General features: G+C 48.6%; 1 protein-coding gene across 1 annotated transcript; it reads left to right on the forward strand.

The window, feature by feature from the left end:
* Positions 1-380: 380 nt before the first annotated feature.
* WSCD1 (WSC domain containing 1) lies at positions 381-24,249 on the forward strand. Its single transcript, XM_030472195.1, has 9 exons — positions 381-1,258; positions 9,196-9,882; positions 11,806-11,920; positions 12,342-12,526; positions 15,017-15,138; positions 19,445-19,610; positions 20,403-20,567; positions 21,225-21,425; positions 22,633-24,249. The coding sequence occupies exons 2-9, from the start codon at positions 9,456-9,458 to the stop codon at positions 22,983-22,985; spliced, it is 1,734 nt and encodes a 577-aa protein (XP_030328055.1). The 5' UTR covers positions 381-1,258; positions 9,196-9,455; the 3' UTR covers positions 22,986-24,249.
* The last annotated feature ends 876 nt before the right edge of the window (positions 24,250-25,125 follow it).

Below are 25,125 nucleotides of genomic sequence, written 5' to 3' on the forward strand. Positions count from 1 at the left end.
GCAGCATCGCTGAAGCCCACGGGGCTGCTCAGAGTGTGACATTCTGTGCAGCATGCAGAAGTGAAACAGGATCAGTCCCCATGTAGCATTGCCATTCCCTCTTTCCTCTTGGATCCCAAAACCCTAACCCTCAAAAAAAGTGCTGCTCTTGCAGCCAGGCAGCTGCTTGGTCCGACACTGCTGACTCGCACTGCCTAGCATGAGAAGGAAATGGGTGTCCCCAGAACCACATCTGATTTTGGCTCCAAGAGACAAACCTCCACAGGTTTCATTTCAATATGCAAAGACCACGGGCTGCTTCAGAACCACATGTAGTGTGACAAACGTGCAGCCTACTCCCACTTACATGCAGATGCTTTAAGAATAATTATAAACTGATCAATCTCCATGTGAGGCAGCAGCAGGAAGGAGCCTGTACGTGCAGTGAGGAGGGGAGGGCAGAGCAGAGCAGGCAGTCCTGAGGACACCAGCAAGCGGCCGTTCGGCTCTCACATTTATAAATAATTTACTTCTATCCACCTGTGCCCAGAATAACAATCCGCTGACTGAAATCTCCGCGCTGGAGCCAGGAGGCTGCCGGGGACTCGCTTTCCCGGGACCCTCCAGACCTGTTGGGAAGGGGCCTGGGTCTCCAGAGGAGCGGCTCCAAAGGGATCTGCCCCTAGTGGGAAGAGGCACCGAGACACAAACACAGGAGCATCCGTTCAGCTGATCGCATTAGGTCTTCACGCCGCTGCTGCCGCCACTTCGGTATCTGCCTATGCAGCCATCCGTGCGGTTAGACAAACACCCAGACAGAGCGTTCGGGCAGCTCTGGAAACGTCTGTAGCTGCGGAAGCTGCCGAGCCGCTCCGCCGAGCAGCCGCAGGGAGAGGCTCCGCTTCCAGCAGCGGGAGCGTTATGAAACAGGAGCGTGCCGGCCGCGCCGGCGGGGGCTGAGCGCTCGGCCGCTGGTGCAGGAGGCCATGGAGCGTGCCCTCGCCGCCGCGGCGCAGCACCCCGGCGCCCCGTGAGCCGCGGGGCCGTGCGGGGGCTCACCGACTCGCCGCCGGAGGGACGGAGCCCCGCAGGCGCGGCGCGGCACGCTCCGGTGCCCGCAGGATTACGGCTCTGCGCGCTGGAAGCAGGATTAGCGGGAAGGGCAGCGGCAGCAGGATTTACCGCTCTTCAGATATGCATTACAGCTTTCAATGACATTTCAGTGGATTGTCTGGGACTTTGCCTGGCTACAGCAGGAGTGCCTCGGCCACAACAAAAGGTGAGGATGCTTCCTTTTTTTCCTACACGGTTGCATTGTGTGTATCTGCAAGCTGTTTGTCAGCTGGCCTTGGCACAAGTAAGAACCAGAGAACTTTTTGCAGAGACTGAGGCATTAGCATTCATCGCAGCCTGAACGGCGGTTTGATTTGTTACATTTATCCGTGGATCTAAGCACACGGGGCTTAGCTGCATTATTTATAAAGATTGCAGCTCACTCTGGAGATGCCCTTCCCCGAGCAGCCACAAAACATCACACTTGAAAAGTGGAGATGGATCATGCGAGTGTGTGTTGTGGCCCCAGTCTGGGGAGGCAGACGAGAACGCTCGGCTCCTCCAACAGTTTCTGAAGCATCCTTGTGCTAAATAAATAGACTCCAGCAATTTTTAGTAGATGGATGTTGCAGCAATTTGGATGCTGAGGGGTTTGTGAAAGACGTTTAAATACCTACGATCTAGTTACAGATCTGCATGGTATTTCAATTCCAGTAGATTTCCTTGCACACAGGAAAAGATCTCATCTCTAGCTCCTGTGGGTTGAGGCAAATATCAATATATGCTCTGGGTTTTACAACAATCTCTTGCAAAACTTCAACCTATTGCCATAGTACCACATTGGGGGGTTTGGAAATTGCAGATAAAGCCTCATTTGCTGGGTGCTGGAGTTCTTAATACCAAAGGGATGTACATTATGCATGAATGGTTTATTATTGATCAAAATACTTTCTAGGTTCAAGAATGCTGGTTGCTGATAGGTCTCAGTTTATCAGTGAATGGTGACAGCAGATTGTGCGTTATCTTTTCAGTGCACACCTCTGTGTACAGAATGCACACACATATATGTGCATGTATACAGACAAAATGTAGGTATGTGTATGTCTGCCCCTCTTCTGTACTGGCATGGAATCAGTTCTCCTGATTACTACTTTATCACTGAGCTAGGTAAAAAGTATGGGATTAATAGAAGAAATCCCCTATTGCCATGGTGTGCTCGATCACAAGCTGTCACTGGACACTTCCCAAGTCATCACGCTGTCTCACAACAACCCTCCTGGACCGGTTCCTCCTGCAGGCCCCTCTGCATCCCTCACCATAGGAAACTGCATTCACCAACACAGTTACTGCCTAGATTTACACCTACCCATGCTAGAAAATTGGTCTCCAAAAAGAGGAGCATCTAGTGAAAGAGCTGCTGTGACCAAATCCACACAAGTTAGCTCTGAGTCTCCAGCCTCAGGCTGCAGCTCTGCTCTGTGGCACTGCCTTTCGCTTCCAAAGCTGAATTATCTGTCAGCTGTAAAACCTGCATACAGTGGATATCATGTACATTTGTAACTTCTGTATTTTCAACTTGATTTGACTAGTTTATGGACCACAGAGTTTTTCTCCATCTTTCTACTACCTCTGCATAAAGATGTTTTTCTGCTTTATCATGGTTCAACATTATTTAACACTTTCAACACAATGTCAGCATCAAAGATATCTTTGCAGTCTGACATCTGGCAGCAAGTGCACTCGTAGCCAGCAACAGTAAACTTGCCAGGAAGCCCTCTCAAGCTGCAACGTTTGCCACTACAGCATGTGGTGAAATTGCTTCTACCTCATCTCTAGTTTGCTGGCAGACCTTAAAGTAAAGTGGTGCTTAAAGTAACACTCAAAGCAGCATTGTGTCAGGAAGGAGTTGCTTATGAGGGGGCATATGCGTAGAGTCAGCACAGATCCATCCTCTAGCAAGTGAAACTCTTACGCTGGAAGAAGTGCTTGTTGCTTCTGAAAGCCCAGAGTAAGGCCACATCTTTTGGGAGGGAAGCTGTCATGACACATCAGAGCTTCCACATCAGGACAGGCTGCAGGTCCTTTCACTGGTCACCTCATTACTTACTGAAAAGCCCTAGGCTATAAGCTTCATTTTGATGGGAGAGGGGTGGAGGAGTTAGTTTCTAGAAATATCTAAAAGCCAAGTTATTCTCCATGTCAGACAATTGGAGGTGACTTGGGAAGAGGTGGGAAGGAATCCTTGTTCTGTATTTAAATACAAACCCTCCACACACCTGAATGATGTGGTGTGTTTTGCGTGGAGGATGCAGGATGAGCACGAGCAAACCACGGGCATCAGCTCATCCTGAGCCTCACATGCCTGAACTAGACATTCCTGCCTTGGAACAGAGGAGAAAAGTGACCTCAGCTTCCATGTGCCTTGCAGGAAGGCCAGGATGGGAGAACTGGAGCACAACCGAGCGGCGTGCGCCGCAGCAGCCGCTGGGCCAGTGCAGGATGGGTCGCGCTGCCCGGGGCAATGCCTGCGGGTCCTCCTGGGCCTCCTCTGCAGGGTTATCCAAGTGGGAATGCCTGCCCAGGGTGCTTCTGCCTGTCCACCTCAAGCCAAACACTCTGGGAAGGTCGGGTGGTTGGATTCTAGATGGGTCCCACCTGAGCACTGTATTGTAACTGCCAGAAAGGTCAATGATCAGGTTATACTCCATCGGCCTTATCTCACAGAAAAGTACATGTTTAAGTTGGTGAAGGGAATCTGTATAACTCTTAATGTACCTCTTCATCAAAAATTTCCTCTCTTTTTGGTAAAAGAATATCCTATGAAGGGTGATGGAATTACAAACTCGCCTCTTATTCTTGCCTTTGCATGAATTCCTAAATTACAGTTAAGTTAGGGAGATGATTTCACATGACACTTCCTTAAGGAGCTAGAAAAAGTAATAATGGACCTGAACCAAAATCCATCAGCACCAACCTGTATCTGAGTAGGTTTTGGCTTAAGACAGTGGAGCACCAGGATGTTTCTTCTAAGCTTTACTTCTAGCATGTGTTGCTTTCCACATAAATGAGATCCACAGTTTTCTTTTTCTCTCTTTTTGTATGATTTGGAAACTGGGGTAACGTGGAACTTCTCTGTCAGTTCCACTCAAGGCATGAGGGAAGAGCTCAGACAGCTCACCTCTGTCATCTTTTTTAACCCCTTTCTCAAAATTAAAGAGACTGAAAGCACCAGCAGATTCTCAGAGTGCTTTTAGCTATTGGAATAAAGTGAGCTGCAAACATTTGACAGCATCCCAACATTAAATTTGCAGCTTCTCCAGAGTTTTTCTTCCTACGTGCTTTCACACAGAATGTTGGCCTTGACTTTCCAAACAGCCTCAAGAAAATGGAGGTGTGTATCCAAAAGAAAGGCCACAAGCCAGACTCCTTCTGCTATGTCCCAGCTGACTCCATTTGTCGTCAAAGGCAGCTGACGAAAGGAAGGAGAAATGTGGAAGAGGGATGGATTTTTCTAAAAACAGTGCTCAGGAGTCCGATTCCCTTCAGTTTACAGCAGAAAACACAGCCTTGCTTCTGTGCCAAGGCCTCTGAATTTGCAAAATCCTGCTGGTCTTTAGACAAGATCAGCTATTGATGAGCTGGAGCATCAATGCAGTACTGACCCGAGATTCTGCATTGAGCAACCTCTTAAAGGACAGCCTCGACTGAGCAACTCCTTCACCTGCAAGTTGGGGCTGTTCTTTAGTGTCTTCAGACTTCCCCAGCTTTTGTAGCATCACTGAAAGCATTCAATCTTCCATTAAAAATTCCATAACTGTTCCTTTAGCTAGGAGAGTAGAATTGCCAAGAACTTTACAACTTTTCCTCTATTTCTCTTTACAAATTTAGCAATAAGTACAGGTATAAATCTGGTATTATATATGTAATGAAAGAAAAATAAGGATTAAAAGAAAATCAGCACTGAAAATGAGAGACGCCTCGGGTCTGGCGGCCAGTGCTGTCCATGTGCCCTGAGCTCCGTGCACAACCTCTCCAGGACACCAGGGGAGGGGAACACTGACTGCACAGTGCTCCGAAACAGGCAGCACATGCAGACAGGTCCCTCCTCTGCCTCCTGCCAAAGAGCTCCCCATGGTCATGTTAGCGGTTCCCTACCTGTTAACCACATCGTTGTTATGAAATATTGATAGAGCTCTACAGGATCCATTACCCCTCACACCAGGCACAGTTGCTGCTGCCAACAGGCACGCTCAGGAGCTGGGCGCTGCATGTCAGCCAGAGCACATTCCAGATGATGCCACCAAAGTCCCCTCAAGGATTGCTGCCTCCGCCACCCCACTGCTCCGGGCAGTGGCAGCACCCCGCACAAACAGGTCCTGAGCAATGTGGCTGCAGGAAAGTTGCAGAAAAGCAAAGCAGTTTTTCTGGGCATGCTGTAGGAGACACCTTGACCAAGCATTGCAGATTTGTGTAAATCCTCTGGGAGAGCATCCCTTACGCTGCACCAGCACCGAATGAACAAATCACCCACCTGCAGCATTGCCCAGAAGGGTCCCCAGCGTAGGGACAGGGTTCCAAAACTGGGCTACAACCGCAAAGCCATTGCTGATCAAGTCACAGCAGATCTAGAGGGATCCATCTTCTAAGATGTTGGCTTCCCCAGAGACAATCACAGCATTGTCCAGTTCAGGAAACAGATGGGAAGAGATTCATAGTGTGAGACTCTGGGATTTAGGGCAAGATGCATTTTTCAGCTCTGCATTCAGTCCTGCTGGTATATACAGGGAAAAAAACCCCTCAAACTACTTTTATCTAATGACATTTCCAGCCACAAACAGCTAAAAATGCTGTCAAAACAACTGCATGGTTATCTGCTTCTGAAGAGTCAAAAATTCACCTGTCACCTGTAAAGTGAGCAAATCAGTATTTTACAAAATAAGATCACTCGATGCTTTTCTGAACCCCATCAAGTTTTTGCCCTCAATAACCATTTTATAAAAACACAGGCACCAGACACACAAGGGCTGGTGGCCCACACGAGGGGTCTTTTCCTTGCTGAAGGCTCAGCAGTGTTGCAGCATTAACCCTTTCACTGTTCTGCCCACCCAGAGGTCCTCTCTGCTGCTTATCAGTACTCATTTCCCATCTCAAATCCTTTCAATTACTGTTTTATGATTTTACTGACAAGCTCAACTCTCAATTAATATGATCCTAAAAGTCCTTTGGCTGGGAGAACTGATAAATAGGAACAGAAGACTCTAATTTTCCTCCATTTCACTTCATTTTAAGTGAAACATGTATGAAAAAGACAAATGATACATTTTCTATTACCAGACACTAGTTCATATCCTCCTTACTGTTTCCTTTTTAATATCATCATCAAAAGTGATGTACTTCAATTCTTTTAGGCATACTTTGATGATATTGCAATATGCAGTTTATGGAAAATTCAAATGGCATTTCTTTATGCCAGCAGCACTCTGCTATTTCCCCACTAAAAAGCAACGTTTAATTTCTGAGTTGCACATTTGCAGCAGTTGCTGTGGGTGGAGAGTCTGCTTATTTATTTGCTTGGGTTTTACTACAATGTACTGTCATGGCAACTGTACTGAGGGCGAATGCATCTGGAGGTAATTTATATATGTCACATTGACTGCAGTAGCGCTGGCTTGTACCATTTAAACTTTCTCAGGCACTGGGCAACGGCAGTGTTAGCCCTGTGAGACCCAGAAGCAGCTGCCCCTTAGTAACTAACTAAATAATTAGGCCATGCAGAGCAACCGGAGCAGTGCCAGATGATGCTTGGTGCTTGGAAGCAGAGCTTGCTGCATACTTCAGCCCGGTCCAGTGTCTTGGGCAGCGACTCTCGCTCTGCTGATGCACAGCAGGTTTTCACCCTGCTCACGTGGCAGGCAGCATATCGCGCCCTGCACAGGCGCTCTTTGGGCAGGCGGTGGCCAGACCCGGCAGGGGATGATGCAGCTTCCACTGCTCCACATCACTGCAAACATGGAGAAACTCGACGGAAAGCTGCTGAGAAACTCAAGCCCACAGGGCATTAAAAGGGACCAAATTGGGCCAGTGCTGCAGTTTCCCACATCATGTGCCTGACCTCTGCCACACAGCTTTGGTGGTCCCCCTCCAGCCAAGCCGCCACTCGGCATCGCTGATGAGAGAGGCTCCTGCTGCCGCAGCACTGCCTTAATGCAAATGACTTGGACACACTTGGGAACTTTGGCTCCAAGCATTTCTTGATATTGTACCTCGATCACTTTGTGAGTAAACCAAAAGAGCTGCAAAACCCTGAATTACAGCTGGGCAAAGATGACTGCGAGCCTAATGAATTTATCAGGCCTCACCTTGCTGCTAGGGGGAGATCTTAAACCTTTTGAATACCTGTGTGATTGCAGCCATTACCATCTCCCCAGAGGCTTTGCAGCAGTGTTTCGTTAAGGGCCATCCCTTTGCGCTGTAGATGACAATGTGAGCAGCGTGTGGCTGTCTCCTCTGCTGGCCAAGCCTCACCTCGAAATCCTGCGGGATGCAGGGAGCAGCAGTCTCCCTGCCAGAATCCCAAACAGCCAATACACACACAGATCTTTTACATTAGACAGCCTGTTTTGGGAATAGCTCAGGTTTGCAGTAGCCCCATATTAGGAACAACTAGTGAATCAAACCATACCTATGCTTATAGACTGTATTTCTGCAGATAAATTGGAGCAGTAACAATCTGCAGTATCTAATTATGGCCAATCTCCCGTTCATCTGCCTGGGTACTTGTGACCCCTTTACTGTAATTCTTGAGCACTCACAACATTGATCAGAGATTTTCAATAATTTAACTTTAAGGGTCAGCTCCTCAGCTGTGTAAATCAATGCATTTTCCTTGGCTCTGGAGCTAATCAGAAGGGAGGGCTATTTCCTGGCACAGCTGAGAAACTGGTCTTCAGGTACTGCAGCATTTTTGGCCTAGAAGTTCATAAGCTTTGGTTTTGGTTGCTGCTTAAGACAGAGAGAAGTTGCAAAACTAAATGAAAAAGAGAAGGAAAAAGGGAATGGGTGGAGACTTAGTGCATCTATTTAAGAAAGAGGCATAAGTGAATGTCCACAAAATTTAAATCGGATACTGAAACAAGACATACAGTAAATGGCTGCTCCTTTGTGAGGACTGTGGATATCAAGAGGGTGCCCCAAGCGCAAGTTAAGCAAAAGCCATAATATTTTCTTTTCTGGAAAACACTGCCTCTTTTCTCAGCACTTGCCTGGCTCCACGGAGAGGCAACTGACTGAGAAAACAGGAACTTACGGTGAGATGCCAACTTTTATTTGCTACAGGAGGTTAAAGGTTCCCTAAAGCACAAAGGAGCTTTTCTTGCCCAGACAATCCCATCATGGTGTACATCAGCACAACTGAAGCCTGCGAAGCTCAGAAGCAGTCAGGAGAGATCTGGTGAAACTTGAAATGAAATTTCTCCAACCATTCACTGGCTTTTATCCACACTTCACTATTCAGCCACAGCAGAGAAATCTACTAAAAATTAGCCATATCCCTGGTTTCTGTTAAAATGACAAGCACAGCGGCTCACACAGCTCTGCTGCAAGTGCAGAATCCCCAAATCCCTTCCAGCATAAAGCCTGACTTTATTGTGCTGCACAGAGATTAATAATTCTTATCGTATCTATTGTGAGTTGATGCAATTTCTTCCCCCCCCCCCCCCGCACCCCCACACTGCTGTTTCCTTCTGATCTGCATTTGTAGCTTAGCTACTTATAGCTGAAAGGAAGGAATTTGATAATACCTTCCTAAAAAGGTGCCTGTAGTGTGGCTGCCTGTTCCAGTGACAGAGAATGGAGATGTTGGCTATTGACAAAAGAAAAAAGAACTTTTTTCCCAACATCCCAAGAGAGTTAACCTCATCATTAAGGTATTTCTTGTGCTTTCCAAGTTAAAAGGAAGGAAGGGGGGGGGGGGGGGGGGGAAGCTGAGGATCTGAAACTGGCTTCTACTTAATCAATCATTCCCATTGGATTGTAGCTTTTAAAGTACATCATTATAAACAACAGATGGAGAAACAGCTAAAAAGAGGGCGGGTGGGGGATTGTCACCCTGGTGATGGGCATTTTCTGCTCGGATGGGAAACAACCTCCCCGTTGGTGTTTCAGGTCTGAGTAGCGGCTGTTGGGCAGCTCACGGAGCACGACGATGGCTACACCCCGCGTGTGTGCGGAGCCCCTCGGCTGGGCGGGCGCCTGAGGCCGGCAGAGGGCTGCACCCGGCTGCTCCCTCTGCCGCGGGAAGAAGGCTTTTCCTTGGGAGAAGGCACCGAAATGTTGGGCTGAACTTATGGGAGGAACCAGTGCCCGGCCAGGCGGAGATTCAGGGGCCCGTTGGGAGGCGTGAAGGGCCTGCTTTCAGTAAGGGCATGGCCAAAGCTTTCTTCAGGCTACAGAAGTTTCTCCGTCGGACCCAGTTTCTGCTCCTCTTCCTCACAGCAGCTTACCTGATGGCTGGTAGCCTCCTGCTGCTACAGCGGACCCGCCTCATTATCCAGCAAGGTTCTCGTGGGACCTCCGCTAGTCAGGCCCTGGCAGTGCTGGACGGGATGGCCGGGGCTGGGATCATGGACCCCGGGATGCTGCAGAACCCGCGCCCCGGTCCCAGGCTGCTGGTGGGCATGGACGCGCTGCAGGAGTCGGCCCTGGGCCAGCGGCACAGTCCGCGGTGGCTCGTGTCCCGCAACTCCGAGCTCAGGCAGTTGAGGAGAAGGTGGTTTCACAGGTTCATCAGTGACCAGGAGCCCATGCAGACAGAGGGATTCAAAGCGATGAAGCACACTGCCGAACACGAAGGTAAGGGATGTACCCCTGTCCCTGTGCACGTAGACTGCACCTCTTCCTGTTCCAATGCTTCATCACCTTTTTGGCAAAGAAAGCGTTCCTATCTCCATCTAAACCTCCCCTGGTGCAGCTTGAGGCTGTTTCCTCTTGTCCTGTCACTTGTTCCTTGGGAGCAGAGACCAGCCCTCTCCTGGCTCCATCCTCCTGTCAGGCGGTTGTAGAGAGTGATAAGGACCCCCTGAGCCTTCTCTTCTCCAGACTAAACCCCCCCAGGTCCCTCAGCCGTTCCTCATCACACTTGTGCTCCAGGCCCTGCACCAGCTCTGGTGCCCTTCTCTGGCCCCGCTCCAGCACCTCAATGTCTCTCTTGCAGTGAGGGGCCCAGAACTGACACAGGATTTGAGGTGCAGCCTCACCGGTGCCGAGGGGCTCAGGGTAGGGGCCACATCTTTTCCTGCCAGGACGCTGGCAAACTCCATTAGTGCATCAAATGGAAACAGGAATTTGTTAGGTAAAAAATGAACATTTCCTGTTAGGAATGCTTCCAGCGGATGAGGTGTTTCATACTGCTTCCCCGGCCTGGTTATGCCATTGCAAAGAGACAGCGACTGGATCACTGACATGATGTTCCGCTCTAAGACCCAGAGTCTCTCCGTGACTCATTCATAGGATGTGACTTGGGATACCTCTGGGGTCTGGTGGTGTGGGAAGGATGGAGGGAGAGGACCCGCTGCCTCCTGACACGGCTCTTGGACCCCACACGCCGAGTTTCTCTGCTGCTGGTTTGAATCCAAGTGCCCAAATCCAAAGTCTCCAGTGAAAGGCAGAACATCTTCACTAGAGGTGACTCCCAGGCTGTCAGCAGCGTGCTCAGGGTGTGCATCACAGCTTGTGAGTTCTCTAATTGCATGTTCACAAATTACCAACGTGCAGGTCTTTGAATCTACTGTTGTGTTGGTAATACTTGATTTATTATTCCAGGCTCCAAAATCTCTATTAGAGTGCCTAAACTTTCCTTTTCTTATGGATTATTTTATTGATAATATAATGCTTTTTCGGTTTTTTCATCATATATTCTCTTTCTGTCCAAGCTCATGTTATTTAACTTTCCTGTGTTATCATCTCAATACTGCTAAAATCAAATTTCCTTTTTTCTTCATATTTTAATGATAAAATGTACTTATATACATACAATTGCTGTATAATAGTGGGACTCCACATCATCCTTCCAATCGTATATTAAAAAATGGCCTGGATTTTTATGGTGTTTTGTTCATGACAACAAAAAAGAGGCTTCACATAGGATGCAGTCTAAGAGAAATATTTATCTTTCATATGCTAAGTAAAGCAATACATATTTTAAGAGATTCATTTGCACCAGGGAGAAGGAGATAGTTGGATGCGATAGCTAGCCAGTGCTGCCTAGTTAAGACTGAAGTTATCTTTCCATTATAGCTTTAATATAACTCTATGTACCCAAAGAAAATTGATTTTCTTAATATTTCTTTCGCATCATCTCATTGTCAACTAGAGATTTTCAATAAACCTTGGGAGAAATCCAACAAGATTTCTCCAGGTCTTTATCACTTTGAAGAACACCTTCTCCTTTACTTCAGAAACTCACGCTGCATTGCCAAGCAGGGAGGGAGCAGCAGCCATGGCTCGGGGCAGCCACAGCCTAGCTCTGGGCCTGCTTTAAGAAGTTGGAGGAAGGGAGAAGGCTGGTTTCCCTAGGGCTCATTTCCACTGAACACTTGGACTTACCCCCGCAACAGCACCGATGAAGGCTCGGCACCAGCAGCCAGGCCTGCAGCGTAGGCAGGACGTGACATGCAGTCCCTGGGCAACTTCTGGCGCTGCGTGCCACTGGATGGATTTGTCCCTTCTCCCTGTGTCCATCCTGTGCACATTGTCTAACTCTGCTCTTGCACACAGGCACCTACGTGGGATGCTTCAGCGATGATTCAAGGGAGAGGACGCTGAAGGGAGCAGTGTTTTATGACTTAAGAAAAATGACGGTATCCCACTGTCAGGAAGCTTGTGCCGAGAGGTGAGCAGGAATTTTTCAGGGCAAGTTTCCTCTTTTCTGACAATAAATGGAACTGAATTTGAAATGAGAAAAGCATGTACACATTAAACATACAGCATCTGTAAAAACTGTGATTATCTCACACCTTCAGGCATTCTGTAGCTCTGCTACCTTGCTTAAGTAGACTATTCCACTGCTGCCTAGTCTCTTTATCATACCACCGCTACTGACAATATATTTTCTGTTGTCCTGGTCAAAAATTAATGTTTTGTTAGATAGTCTTTGTGGTCTGTAGAGCATTGCAGCGCACGTGGTGCCTGTCCCCAGGGCTGGCTGCGTCTCTGGAGCAGGGTGGCAGAAGCACGTGCCTACAAAGGGATAGGTGTAAACTCGGGAGTAGCTGGAGTGCCTGTACCAATGGTGCCCGGGTTTGTTCCTGCAGGGCTTACACCTACGCGGGGCTGGCGTACGGAGCAGAGTGCTACTGCGGCAACAAGCTCCCCACGACCGCCTCGAAGCCTGAGGAGTGCAACAGTGAGTGCAAGGGGGAGAAGGGCTCTGTCTGCGGAGGGGTGAACCGGCTCTCGGTCTACAGGGTGGAGGAGCTGCAGGCAGGAGCCAGACGACGTAAGTGGGTGTTTGTGTGGCAGGCGGCCACTCTCCCAGCAACAATGCTCACCCCATGCACGGTACACACGCTGCCTGGGCTGTGCACGTGGGCTAACACCAGTTTGAAACAACGAAGGACAAAGGTGCCCACAGGGCACCGCGTCCATGCTGCTGGCCCAGCCCCTGGCTCCCTACGAAATAGCAGTGTGGCTCACTGCCTTGGAGTAGTGAGATGTGCCGGGCACCGCTGCCTCCGGGCTGCCACATCGGAAGGTACTGTCACCAGAGAGGAAACAAAATACAATGCAACAGCAGCAGAATTTCGGCTGAAAACCTACTCCCTCTGCATCCTTTGCAGAGGGGCAAACCCACACTTGTTTAAGAAACAACCTGGAAGTGGGTGCCTTATAATGGAAGGGCAGAAAAGCACTCAACCAATGCCAGCCTAAGCTCAGAAATGATCCTAAAAAAAGGACTACAGCAGGATAGTAAGTAGAATAGGATAGTAAGTAAGAGGGACACCAATCTCTTTCCTAGGTGAGAGAAACGAGACCAGAGTTTTGTTCTTCCAAGGAATTCTGTCCTAGTTGTGGTTGGGATTTCTGATTCATTTTGAGATGACAGTGCTTACCCTACTTGTCGTTCAGTTCGGTACCGTGGGAGATACAACAGATAGATAAACCTTTGGGCCAATACAAAGCACATAAAATACTTAACAGCTGAGCTGTCTTTACTTTTGGCAAGCTCATAAGATCTTACGATGTTATTTGCTGAGAAGAAGCACCAAGACCTTAGGTTGTTCCAGTATTGATGGTACTTCATTTCTTCTTAAAGACAAGTCAAGGTTTGTACAATAATCCACCCAGCTACGTATAAATTATATATCAAAGGTACATAGACCTAAATTGCTCGTGTCAGGCTGACAGGCACATTGGCAGTTTTCCCAGGACATGCATCACTGTTTAAATCTTAAGCATAAAATATATATACATCTTTCACAGAAAAAGGGCGGCATTTATTTTTCTCCTAAGCGTTAATGAATTAGTCATCAAATTAGTCTAGCCTGGAGCTAGATTTGTATTTTGGTTGCCCTTAGTAATACCTGATATTTGACTGTTTGAAGAATCCCACTGACAAGCCCACAAGCTAGCTGAGAGGCCAACAGAAGCATTAATCACAATGAACAAGTACATTGGGAAGTAACTCTGAAAGCGTAACAGCATCTGTGATGTGCACGATGCCATGCAGAGAACAGACCTTGCGTAAGGCTCCTACTTGTACAGAGCACATCCAGTAGCATCTCCACTTAAACCTTGCTGGGGTTTGGAGGCTCCCGGCTCCCTGAGCACCGCAAGCTGCGCAGCTCCCACACCAGGGCTGTGCCCTGTGTCACGTTAAATGCGGTGAAGCTCAAAGCCTGCAGCTACTACAGCTACTGCCCCTTGGTTCATGCTGGAGAATCTGCACCCTTCTGCCAGGAAATTCTAGCACAACCAAAATTCCTTTCAACACTGCATCTCTCCAGTCACCCAACACATTTCCCACATTAGTTCTGGTGAGTGTTCTTTAAGGTAGCAAGTGGGTGCAGACCAGGACTCAGAAGACCCAAATTCACTCCCAAATCCTCCTTCCTCCCTGTTGAGTCATGGTAGGCAAATTCTGTCAGTAGAGTTAGCACAGAGCGATGAAGTAAAAGCATGTTCCACCTTTGTAAAGCCAAAACCAAATCCGATACACAGCCTCACCAGGGCAGGGGGTTCCCATGACAGCTCGGGGTTTCACCTGGTTCTGTCCAGGCACGTTGCTCTCTCAAGCAGGACGGGAGTGGTACTGCTGCTTGAAACGAGCATTTGGGCCAAACCCTAACTTCAGCCACAGCGATAAAAACACAGATAAGTCTGCCAAGCTCCGTGGCACTGACACAGGAGCAGGGCAGAGCAGAGGCTGATGCTGAAGCAAGCCCTTCTCCCCCAACAGCTTACAAAAGCCTAGTTCAGATTTCAAAGGCTGCAGCAAACACCCTTGGCCTGAAAAGAAAGTGAGTGGGAAGAGGAAGGAGAGCTCAGCAGGAGCAGATGTGCGGGAAGGTGGGTCCCTGGCGGGGGCTCAGGATTCATTTAAATTCCATTCCTTTTCTGGTGCAGATCATGGGAAGCTTTGTAGATTTTTATCGGGGCTTTTAAGTCTTTCAGGGGAAAGCATGTCTTGAAAAGAAGCCTGGGACCTGCAAACAATAGCAATGCCCTCCGCTGGTGGAATGAAATCTAAACCCTTCGCTGCAGCCCTGTTTTCGGTGGTTTGTACAAAGCCAAAGGCATGTGCTCCTTTCAATACCACAGGATTTGCAACACAGTTTTCTAGTGTCTATCGTGGTTTCTCATATTCTACAGCATTTGGAATATACAATTTATTATTTTTAGCTTCTGAACCTAATATTGTTCTTTGTGAAAGAGGCAGGACACTACGGACATTGTTTTCTCAAGAGAAACCTATTTCATATCCCTGCAGGGAGGAATGTTATCTATCGAGGATGTTTTAGAGCTCCAGCAAATTTAACAGACACCTTTCCAGCCTCTCTGATACAGCCCAATTTGACGGTGGAGATGTGCTCTGAATTTTGCTCCAAGAAAGTAAGAACAGTTCTCATTTCACATTATTTCTTCTTTTTTGTTATTTTAAATTTTAAACAACTAAGGGAACAACAGAGATTAGTGCCTTAGAGCTTTGAATTTATAAATGAGTTTCTAAAGCACAAAGCTCAGCACAGTAAATAGCCAGCGATGTATCTGGTCCAGCTGCTCTCCCGAGTGGGGCTGGCGGAACGGAAAGCCATCAAAGTGATGCCACTAAATATCACACACAGAAAAGCCGTTCTAAGTGATGAGTATCAGCCATGAGGAAATTGATGCCATTTCCATGTCACACTCAAACCAAGCCCAGAGCCAGATCTGACCCGGGGGGAGGCCTTGGTGGCCCCAGCGCCCTCCGGGGAGCCCCCAGGGCTCCAGGGCAGAGAGAGGCGATCCCAGCGCCCTCCTCCTGGTGCAGCCCTGGGCTCCCCGCAGGCAGCAGCAGGCACAGCCACAGTGAACAGGAGGATCTAATGTGAGGTATCTACACATGATTTGTACACCAGTGTGTAACTGTGTTGGCTGGGAATGTGAGAGTATCAGATAAGCACACTGAAAGCAGGTGGACTGTCCTGGTACTTTAATACAAATGTGTGTATTTCCACACCAGAATTTATACCATTTTCACTATAACCTATGTAATTTAGATCTTATTTATTTTAATTTAAAATGGAATCATTGTAGAATTTCATGTAGATATGTAAGACTACCAGGAAGCAAAGAATAAGGTCAGTCGTATGTCAGCTTTTGGACTGAAGGTGAGAAGGACATGCCAACATCTGCTGCCCTAGGGCACCCTCTTGGCCTGAAGCAGCACCTTTGCTCACCCTCCACACTTATCACAGAGTAAGACCGCAGGTTTAAAAACTGAAGGAGTTTGATGGACATGGGGATCCTCACGGGAGGGAACGTTCAGCTCAGGGCAGCCGCTGCTTCAGTGGCTGTTGTGGTTGGTTCCCTTCCCTTCCTCCCCATCCCACGGGGCTTTTTTGTTCAGAGGAGAGTTCACTGCATGGTCACATTCAGCCTGCAGCCACATTCAGCCTCATGCACTAAACATAACATTCAATTACTTTGTCTTCTAGCATCACAAAATTGATTAAAACTATTAAGGCATGAACAACAAATCTTCTTAATTACTAGGTAGGGTGGGAAAGCTTTTCCCAGTCAACATACCCTCCATACCAGCTCACCAGTGGTTTACGCATGCATGATGGGATTAGCTCTGTGCAGCCAGTTGCAGTGAATCGCCCACATACCCCGTGTATAAACACACACCCCCCCCATGCATGTAAATGCACATGCACAGACATCAGGACATCAGGAGCAATTATGTCCAAGCTCTGCTGTTAATCCATTGTTTAATGGTGGGAAGAAATCTTGATCTTTGTGTCAGTTTGCCCACATGTAACAATTTTATTAATATTTACTGATGAAGTGCAATGGATTGTTGATTTTCAATCTATCTGGGAGAAAGGCATGAAATATCTGGGGAAGCTCAAACATGAGGTCAGTCTTTTAAGCACAATTGTGCCATTTTGGTGTGGGGAGATGTCTCTTCTGAGTAAGTAGGTTTCAGAGGTATAGGTCCTTCAAAGTTTTCTGTCCATGCAGCCAAAAAGTGAAAGCATCTGAATGACTGAGAAGGATACGAAAAAGACCACAACTAAAATGTACCACATCAGCCTGACTTTCGAACAGGACTTGGCTAGAGGAGAGCAGCAGGATGGAGGAAACTGTCCATCTCTGCACAACAGCTAGTGCCTTTCCAGAATTAGAATCAATGCCTATTTGCTTGATGAAGCTTTTGTGAGAAAGCCATGAGCAAACCAGATATTCTAAAGGATTATCTGAACAGACTCTGCAGAGAGGGCATAGAGAGGGCTGCAGAAATGATAGCATGAAGAGGAAAAGGTACAAAAGGAAGGTGAAGAAAAGGTTTGGTACCTCTCTCATTTATTCCTTCCCTGAAGTGGTGCAGGTAACACACCACACCCCCTGCCCACAGCCCTGTTGGCCCCCATGGCACCCTTTGGAAAGTGACTATTGGAGAATATTCCTGTACAAAAGGGCTGGCAAGGTCTCCCTCTGCTTCAGCAGCAGCAATTGCACATCCACAAGTCCAGTTATTACACACCGATTCGTGCTTTAACTCTAGATAAAAAGCCCTATTGTGACACTGCAAGCGTTTGTCCTGACTTTGGTTCCTTTCCTTGCAAAACAATGTGCACAGCTTCCTCATCAGTAGCAACACACTCCTGAAGTCAGGAACCCCAGTATCTCAATGCACCCAAAAGCCATGCCAGTGGCTTTGCACACTTGGACATTACCAACTCCATGGTGCTTTTTCTTTTCTTTGCAAAGCAATACCCAGTAATCTTCTAATTTCAAAACCAGACCTGCTATTTTGGATTCCAGATGTAGCTACATGCAATTATTTACCCATAAACAAAGGACTCCTGGGACTTGGATCAAAATCCCATTGTAGCATTCATACAGAGGGTTTCCAGAGCTTCATTTGGATATTTTAATTATTTTTTTAACACGATAAACCAAAGATAAGTGGGCCAGAACCTCAAGTGGTGCAGGCACTCACAGCCTTGCACCACGCGTCCGTCAAAGCATGTGCTGCCACCACTGGAACTGTGAGGGGCTGCAGAGCAGCACCGGGCTGACCAGAGCTTCTGCAGACACAGGAGCATGGCGCAGCACTTGCTGAGGCCTCTCTGCAAAGCCTCTTGCTCGCAGGGGCCCCTTGGCACAGGTACATTTCTATTCCGGGCTGCGTGTGGGAGCCGGGACGTTTATTAATTTCTCAAGCTGAGAAACACTGCTTCATTGCGAAGGGAAAATTCCCGATTGCAGGCAGAAACAGCCCTGGTTTGCCCTTGGATCAAATCTGTAAATAGTTTCTGACAACATCGTATCTCATTTTGCTAAGCAAATGTTGGCTGTTTGGGCACACATGTGTTGTATTTGACTCCTTATCAGAGGATGAACATGCGGGAAAGAGCGAGAGATAAGCTGCTCAGCAGTCCTGTCACACTCCCAGGCTCCAAAAGACTTTTAAAAGGCAAAAAGCGTTGATATGGAAGAAGTGGAATTGAACACTGCACTGAAGTAACCCCAAACTTCCTTCAGCTGTCCTGTGGCTGTGCCGAGCTTGTCCCCACACGCCTGCCCTGGGGACCATAGAAACCCAGGGAAAACATCCCCAGTCCCCTGGTAAAGAGGAGAAAACTGAACTTTAGGGGCAGTTTCAGCAAAGTAGTAAGTGCACTTTTCCTAGTGAGACACAAGCAACCGCTGATTTCTTCAGCAAATGATCAGCACACATTTCCCTCAAAGCTCCCTTAGCTGCCATCAGCACCATCCCACCCCGCTGCCCCGCCACCTCCTTGGGAATTACTTCCTTGCAACGAACATTACCTGTGACTACTGTGTGGTTGCAGACCTTACACCCTGCTGAGGTACCTGTCATTTGCAGCACTCAGCCTGGATTTCAGACGAGGTTTCCCTGCCTAGAAGCAAGGTAGAACCTCCCTCCAGCACCAGGCACAGCAGGTCCTCTCTGCCTCTTCTGGCACAGCCCCACGCTCACCCTCAGTGGGGCCATCTGAGTACATGTGCCAAAAATGACTTGGTACCACATTTCCAAGTGGCTTTTTCAGAAACGTACACAGCAGCTCTCAAACCCTTCATGAGCCCCTCCGTGCACATTCATTTTTTGCTAACTGGGAAGAAATCACGCCAAGACATGTACTTCTTTATGGCTTGACTTTTTCTGGTTTTAAAATGACATTAGTCAGTGGGTCTAAATTCCCTCTTTGCTTTAATTCTTTAAGGGCAGGCTTCCTCTACACAAACTCTGGTAAAAGCTGCATAAGGCAAACCTGTTAACAGCAGAGTCCTCAGTTTGAGGGACTATAAGCAGAAGTTTAAAAGATGATCCAATTCAAAATGGGTGCAAATAAGAACACTTTTCCTACACTTAAGTTTTGCAGGTGGAATTACATACGAGGTGCTACAGGAATATTGTAAAATTATGGTTTATGAATAATTAAAAAAAATCAGAATATTTTGACTTTTCATGCATTGTTTTGTGTCTGAAAAACACTTTTAAAGCAATTGCAATATGAAAGGCACTAGAAGCATAAGAAGCATGAGCTTTACAATGATATATCAAACACTGCTTTGATCTTGACAGTGGCCTTGTGAAGATTTATTTCTCTTTGCATAGCAGCAGCACTCCCCACGGGCTGTTGATGTGGCATTTACACACTGCTCTGTTTTCCCCCTTCCTCAGGAGTTTCCCTTGGCAGTGCTCCGAGCACGGGAGTGCTACTGCGGCTACGCCACCGGGCGCTTCTCACTGCACAACGGGGCGGATGCGCTGCTCTGCAGCGGGCTGCACAACGCCAGCAGTGCCGCCAAGGGACAGTACTGCCTGGTCTATCAGACCCCAGTGCAAGGTAGGAGTGCCTGCCTCACCAGGGCAGAGCCAGCACTGCTGGACATGGCTCCTGCACCTCTCGGGCTGTGGGTAGGGCTGATCTTCGTCTAGAGACTCTTTGAAGAATGGAGAGAATAATTTATAATTTATTTCCTGGCTTCTTGTTGAATCATCACAGAGGGTCAAGACTGGCTCTCATCCTATCCTTGCTTTTGTTGGCAGGCTAAGAAATAAGGTTAGGATTTATGAAAGCATGGTAGGCTGTCATAAAGTATCTCCAAAGTATGGAGACCAGGTGTCCCAGCCCCCACGGAGAGAAACACAATACAGCTCATCACTACCTTGGGCCCTTTGGAGAGACAGGACATTAGGAGACACAGCTAGAGGTTTAACCGAAGCAGCTCCTTGCAGTAGGAGGGGTTTCTCCTGCATTGTAAAACTGCAATTTCCAGGTGTAATGGCACATTCAGGTTTCATTGAAAAGCCAACCTGCCAAGCAAATAGCCGTTAACAAACAGGCATCAAGGGGCTTTTATCACAACTTGCTGGCAAGTACAATGGTTTGCCACAGCTCTTTCAAAAAAGCATTGCCTAACACAAAACCAGCAAAAACCTCTTCTGAGGATAATCTCTCTGGCCTCTTACGGCTGAATTAATTTTGGGAAGTAGCTGACTCACAACCGGACTCAAATTGATATCCTATATTTGTAAGAGAGAGAAGAAAGAAGCAATAAACCCCGTAATCAAGAGCTGTCAGTGAAATTATTAAAAAACCACAGCGCTAACAATGAAATATCTTCTGTACTCACAGACACCCGCTGCACGGACAGGAAATTCTTAACCACCAAATCCAAAGTGTTTGTTGCTTTGTCAAGCTTTCCTGGGGCTGGGAATACGTGGGCTCGCCATTTGATAGAGCATGCCACAGGATACTACACAGGAAGCTATTACTTCGATGGAGCCCTCTACAACAAAGGTACTGTATCCACAGGGATGGGGCACACAAAGCCCTTCTGAGACATGGAGCTTTGCTTGCTCTGGCATCCTCCTGCTGGGACCTAGTGGGCGCTGCCCTGCTCAGCATGTTGGTAGAATTCAAACCCGTGCCTGGAATGAGCAATGGCTCACGGTGCCGGCAGCAGCAGGGATGGCTCCAACAGCTGCACGGGCACCTGCTTTCACAGGCCACAGCCAGGCTCTCCATCTGCAGAACGTGCAGGTTGCTTGCACTGGTGCTGCTGAGCACACGAACATGCATAGCTCCCATCTGAAAGACTGGTCCAAAAGACCAGCCAACTAAAATGCCGCCTGAACCCTGAGCCTTGCGTAGCACAGGAAACACAACATTTTAAAGTGTTACTAACTGTGCTGGGAGGGCAGCAACTTGCAGGGGCACGATATTCAGCTAGCACAAGCAGTGGCCCTGTGAAAAGCAGCCCCTGTGCAGCGAGGTGCCACCAGCATCTCCCCAGCAGAGGAAAGCCAGGCTCCTGCGCATGCCCTGCTCAGGCATGGGTTTGACGGACTGGTCCTTCCACTGCAGTTTTACACTACTGCAGGGAGTGATTTAGGGTGCGAAAGGTACAGGCACATAATCAAGTGGAAAAGCCAACAATCCTGTCCTGTAAAACAGGTTTTAAAGGAGAAAAAGACCACTGGAGAAGTAGAAGGACCATCTGTGTGAAAACACACGAGAGTGGCAAGACAGAGATTGAGATGTTCGACTCGGCGATCCTGCTGATCCGAAACCCGTACAAGTCGCTGATGGCGGAGTTCAACAGGAAGTATGCCGGGCACCTGGGCTATGCCACCGACCGCAACTGGAAGAGCAAAGGTAAAATGTCTCCCCGGGGTGGGCTGGGGGAGCACTATTGCTTCGGACAGAGCTTCAAACCCGGCACACTGGGGAGGGGGAGCGCACTGGGACCGAGCGAGCCCTGCAAACAGTGGGACCAAAGTCCCACCACAGCTGAGCTCAATCCCCAAAGCACTTGGACCTGCACGTGGGGAATGGCTGGGGTCTTGCTGTACACCCAGCACCAAAGCTGTGGCCACAGGCATGCAGCAACACTGCTGCCATCGTGCTGTTTGGCAGAGAAAACATGTCCAGGTCCAACACCCGTGTACAGCCCATATGCAAAGCTATGTGAGGTGAAGAACATTTGCCCCTGCAGCATGTAATAACCATGAGAAGTCTTATTTAAGATTTGGAGGATTCAATGGAGCATGACATTTCCTGAAGGAAATTTTACAGCACTGCACAGGTGCTACTGCACTGCAGATAAAGAAGGATAATAGCAATAAGGGGACTTGAGATTCAGTGTTCCTTGAACACATGAAAAGACTTCAGAATATGCCTGCCACGCTTCATGTGTTTGGCTGGCAAGCTGATGGTGTGACTGTGATTTCCCCACTGAACACATTGCTGCATTCAGACTGCAGCAGAGGAGGGATTCCACTTGCGTATCTACTTGTGCATATTTGAGGCATTACAGCTGTGGCTTGGCAAACCACGCAGCACAGGGCGGGGGGAGGCTGGGGAAGTGTCCTCTCTCACAGCACATTTCTTTCCCAAGATCATGTATTACCTTTCATCAGTCACAACTCAAAACCTATTCATCAAAACCAGACAAAATAGCCCTTAGAAAAAAGTCCAGAGGGAATGGCTTTCCCGTGACAATTTGTAGTTTGCTGTACATTTCAGCCACAAATGCTCTTTGTCCAGCCCAAAAGCTTTAGCTAGGACTATTAGATTATCACAAACAGCAAATAGAGACTGAGGTGTCATTAGTGGTAGGCAAAGGCAGGAAAATAATTCAGTAAATTCTGTCCCCATGATCTTGGCGGGTGACCCGAGATCCCTCCCATGTGCCAGACACAGATGAATCTTCTGAATGAATCCTATTCCCTAGCCTGCACCCATCCAGCACCACCAGACTATGCCCAGCAACACCAGTCCTGTTGTACAGGTAAGGCCTGAACACCACTGCAGTGCAGCATGGCTAACACTGTCTCCTTTCCCTGGTTTCTCGGTGGTGCAGAGTGGCCCGATTTCGTGAACAGCTATGCTTCCTGGTGGGCCTCCCACGTCCTGGACTGGCTCAAGTACGGGAAGCGCCTGCTCATCATCCACTACGAGGACCTGAAACAGAGCCTCATCCCCAAGCTGAAGGAAATGGTGGAGTTCCTGAACATGACGGTGACAGAGGACAGACTGCTCTGTGTAGAGAACAACAGGGATGGGAATTTCAAGCGGTCTGGTGCTAAGCAAAAGGATTTTGAGCCATTCACCCAGGAAATGAAAAATCTTATCAACAGATACATCCTGACAGTGGACGAAGCCCTGAGGGGAAGAAACTTCACAGGGCTGCCCAGAGAGTACGTGCCAAGATGATAGCCTGGTAGCACTCGGTACTGAGGCTAAAAATAAGATAATTTTTTCTTAAAAAAAAAAAAAAAAAGCTAAAAAATCCACAAAAATAGTAATAAAACAGGAACAGAGCTTGATAGTCGTTAAAGATACTTGTGGAGTCTGCTGAGCAGCGCAAATTCTCCCACTCGAGGGTGTTCTTCAGAGCACTAAGTGCTCCAGAAGGCAAGCAATGAAGGATGGAAATGGGGTTATAAACCAGGGCGAAAAGCTGTTAGTGTCTACCTGCGTGTGCCCCTCCTGCACCAGCGGCTCAGAACCTCACAGGGAGCATCCCTGCTTCTGCTGTGGGCATCCTGCCCTGCTGCCACAACAGACCTGCCAGGGGCCACATGGGCTCCCACAGCACCACGTGGGACATGGATGTACAGAAAAGAGGAGAGGAAAAAAGCCTGAACATTGATGGACAATTTTCATCTGAGCAGTTAAGAAAGTCGCTTTCTTCCAGTACAGCCCACGAGCTTCCCTCCAGGTTTGCTGGTCGGGTCACCTGCCACAATGGTGTCAGAGGCGCAGGGGAAGAAGGTGCCCGTGTGCTGGGCAGGGGGTGCTTCAGGACCCACCCCAGGCTTCCCTGCATGGCCAGGGCCACGCGTGCTCCATGGGGAGGTGAGCAGCCACAGCGTGCCCCCACAGTGAGGTGACCTGGGGCCTGCAGGACAGAACCTCAGCATGGCCCGAGGTGGGCTGGGTATCGCCAGTCCCAAACGTGGCCCCAGGCGCACAGAGGCGGCCTCAGAGGGGTGGGAGAGGAGGGACTGCACCCGTGCCAGTGGCTCAGCACAGGTTTCAGCACCTCCATCTCTGTCACCAGTCATAGTGAGCCTGGGGAGACGCTGGGGCCAAACGTCATCGTGCTTGGTGCACTTGGTGCTAGAAGTGACCATGTCCAGGCAGCACTGACCAGCCGGGGAGGGGGCAGAGGGGATGAGCCGCAGCACAGGCAGGATCCCACCTCCCCTCCAGTCCCCACAGGAAGACCAAGATAGCCCAACGTGGCTGCTCCCTGGAGCCATGTGTGGTTTATCTGTGGCTCGCTGGGTTCCCTGCAGCTCATTTCACCGTGTGCTGGGCTGTGTGTGGTGTGGAGGGGTTTGGCCTCCTGGTCCTGCCTGCAGGCAGGGGCTGCCAGAGCAGCTCGGAGATGGTCAAAGCACCCAGCCAAAGGGGCTGCCCTGCTGCGAGATGCTTCTGTTCGTGTGAAATAAAGGATTCCTTGAAAACTTGAGTGCAAATATTAGTTTTAATAAAACAACAAGTTTATATAAAGGGAGCCAAGCTGCCTCTGCGTGTGTATCATTGGTGCTTTAAAAACCCACAGGACACGGAGCACACTTTGGCCTGAGTCTCTCCCTGCTTGTGTCTGTGCTGAGGGCCAGCGGCTGGCATGGGCCTTGCTGTGGGGCTGTCGTGCCCACGCCGCCCATCCCCAGCTCCCACTGCAGCAGTGAAGCCCCAGGGGGTGGAGCAGGACTGCAGCCAGCATTGCAGCCACGGCCAGCGGTGCCCCCGGGGTTGCTGTGCTCAGACTGTGCCCGGCTGCGCGCATCAGCCTGGTCACGTAACAGCTCCGACCCTCACACACTGCAAGCTGCCCACGTAAACCCCTCCATGTGAAGCAGTGGCCAGAGTCTAAAACCTGCCACCAGGATCGAGAGGATGGAAGCTCCAAGGAAGCAAATTGTTTTATCCAGTACAGATTTTAGACCCAAATTTACTGGGACTCCTCTGCTTCATACCAGGTCAGGAGTGACACTTGCAATAGCTCTGCTAAAATCAGTCAAAGTAAGTTGCATTTGGGACCGTCACGCTCTAGCTGCCTATCGGTGAATGTTCAGTTTATTGAATTGTTTCTCCCCCTGCACCCATGTTAATGAAACATAGGGGCAGCTGAAGAAAACTACTAAAAATAAAGAATAAAACCAGTTCCCTGTGAGGCAGGTTTCCTACACTCAACAAGCTCTGTGCTTATCGCACTGAGCTTTAATTAAGCAGGATGTTTTAGTCAAAAGAAAAAAGCTATCACGCCATTAAAAGCCATGTTGATGTTCACTCCACTTACATTTCCCTTATTTTGTACCCAATGGCAGCATATTAGAAACAG

The sequence above is a fragment of the Strigops habroptila genome (genome assembly GCF_004027225.2).
Source record: "Strigops habroptila isolate Jane chromosome 13 unlocalized genomic scaffold, bStrHab1.2.pri S16, whole genome shotgun sequence".
In the NCBI taxonomy this organism is placed as follows: domain Eukaryota; kingdom Metazoa; phylum Chordata; class Aves; order Psittaciformes; family Psittacidae; genus Strigops; species Strigops habroptila.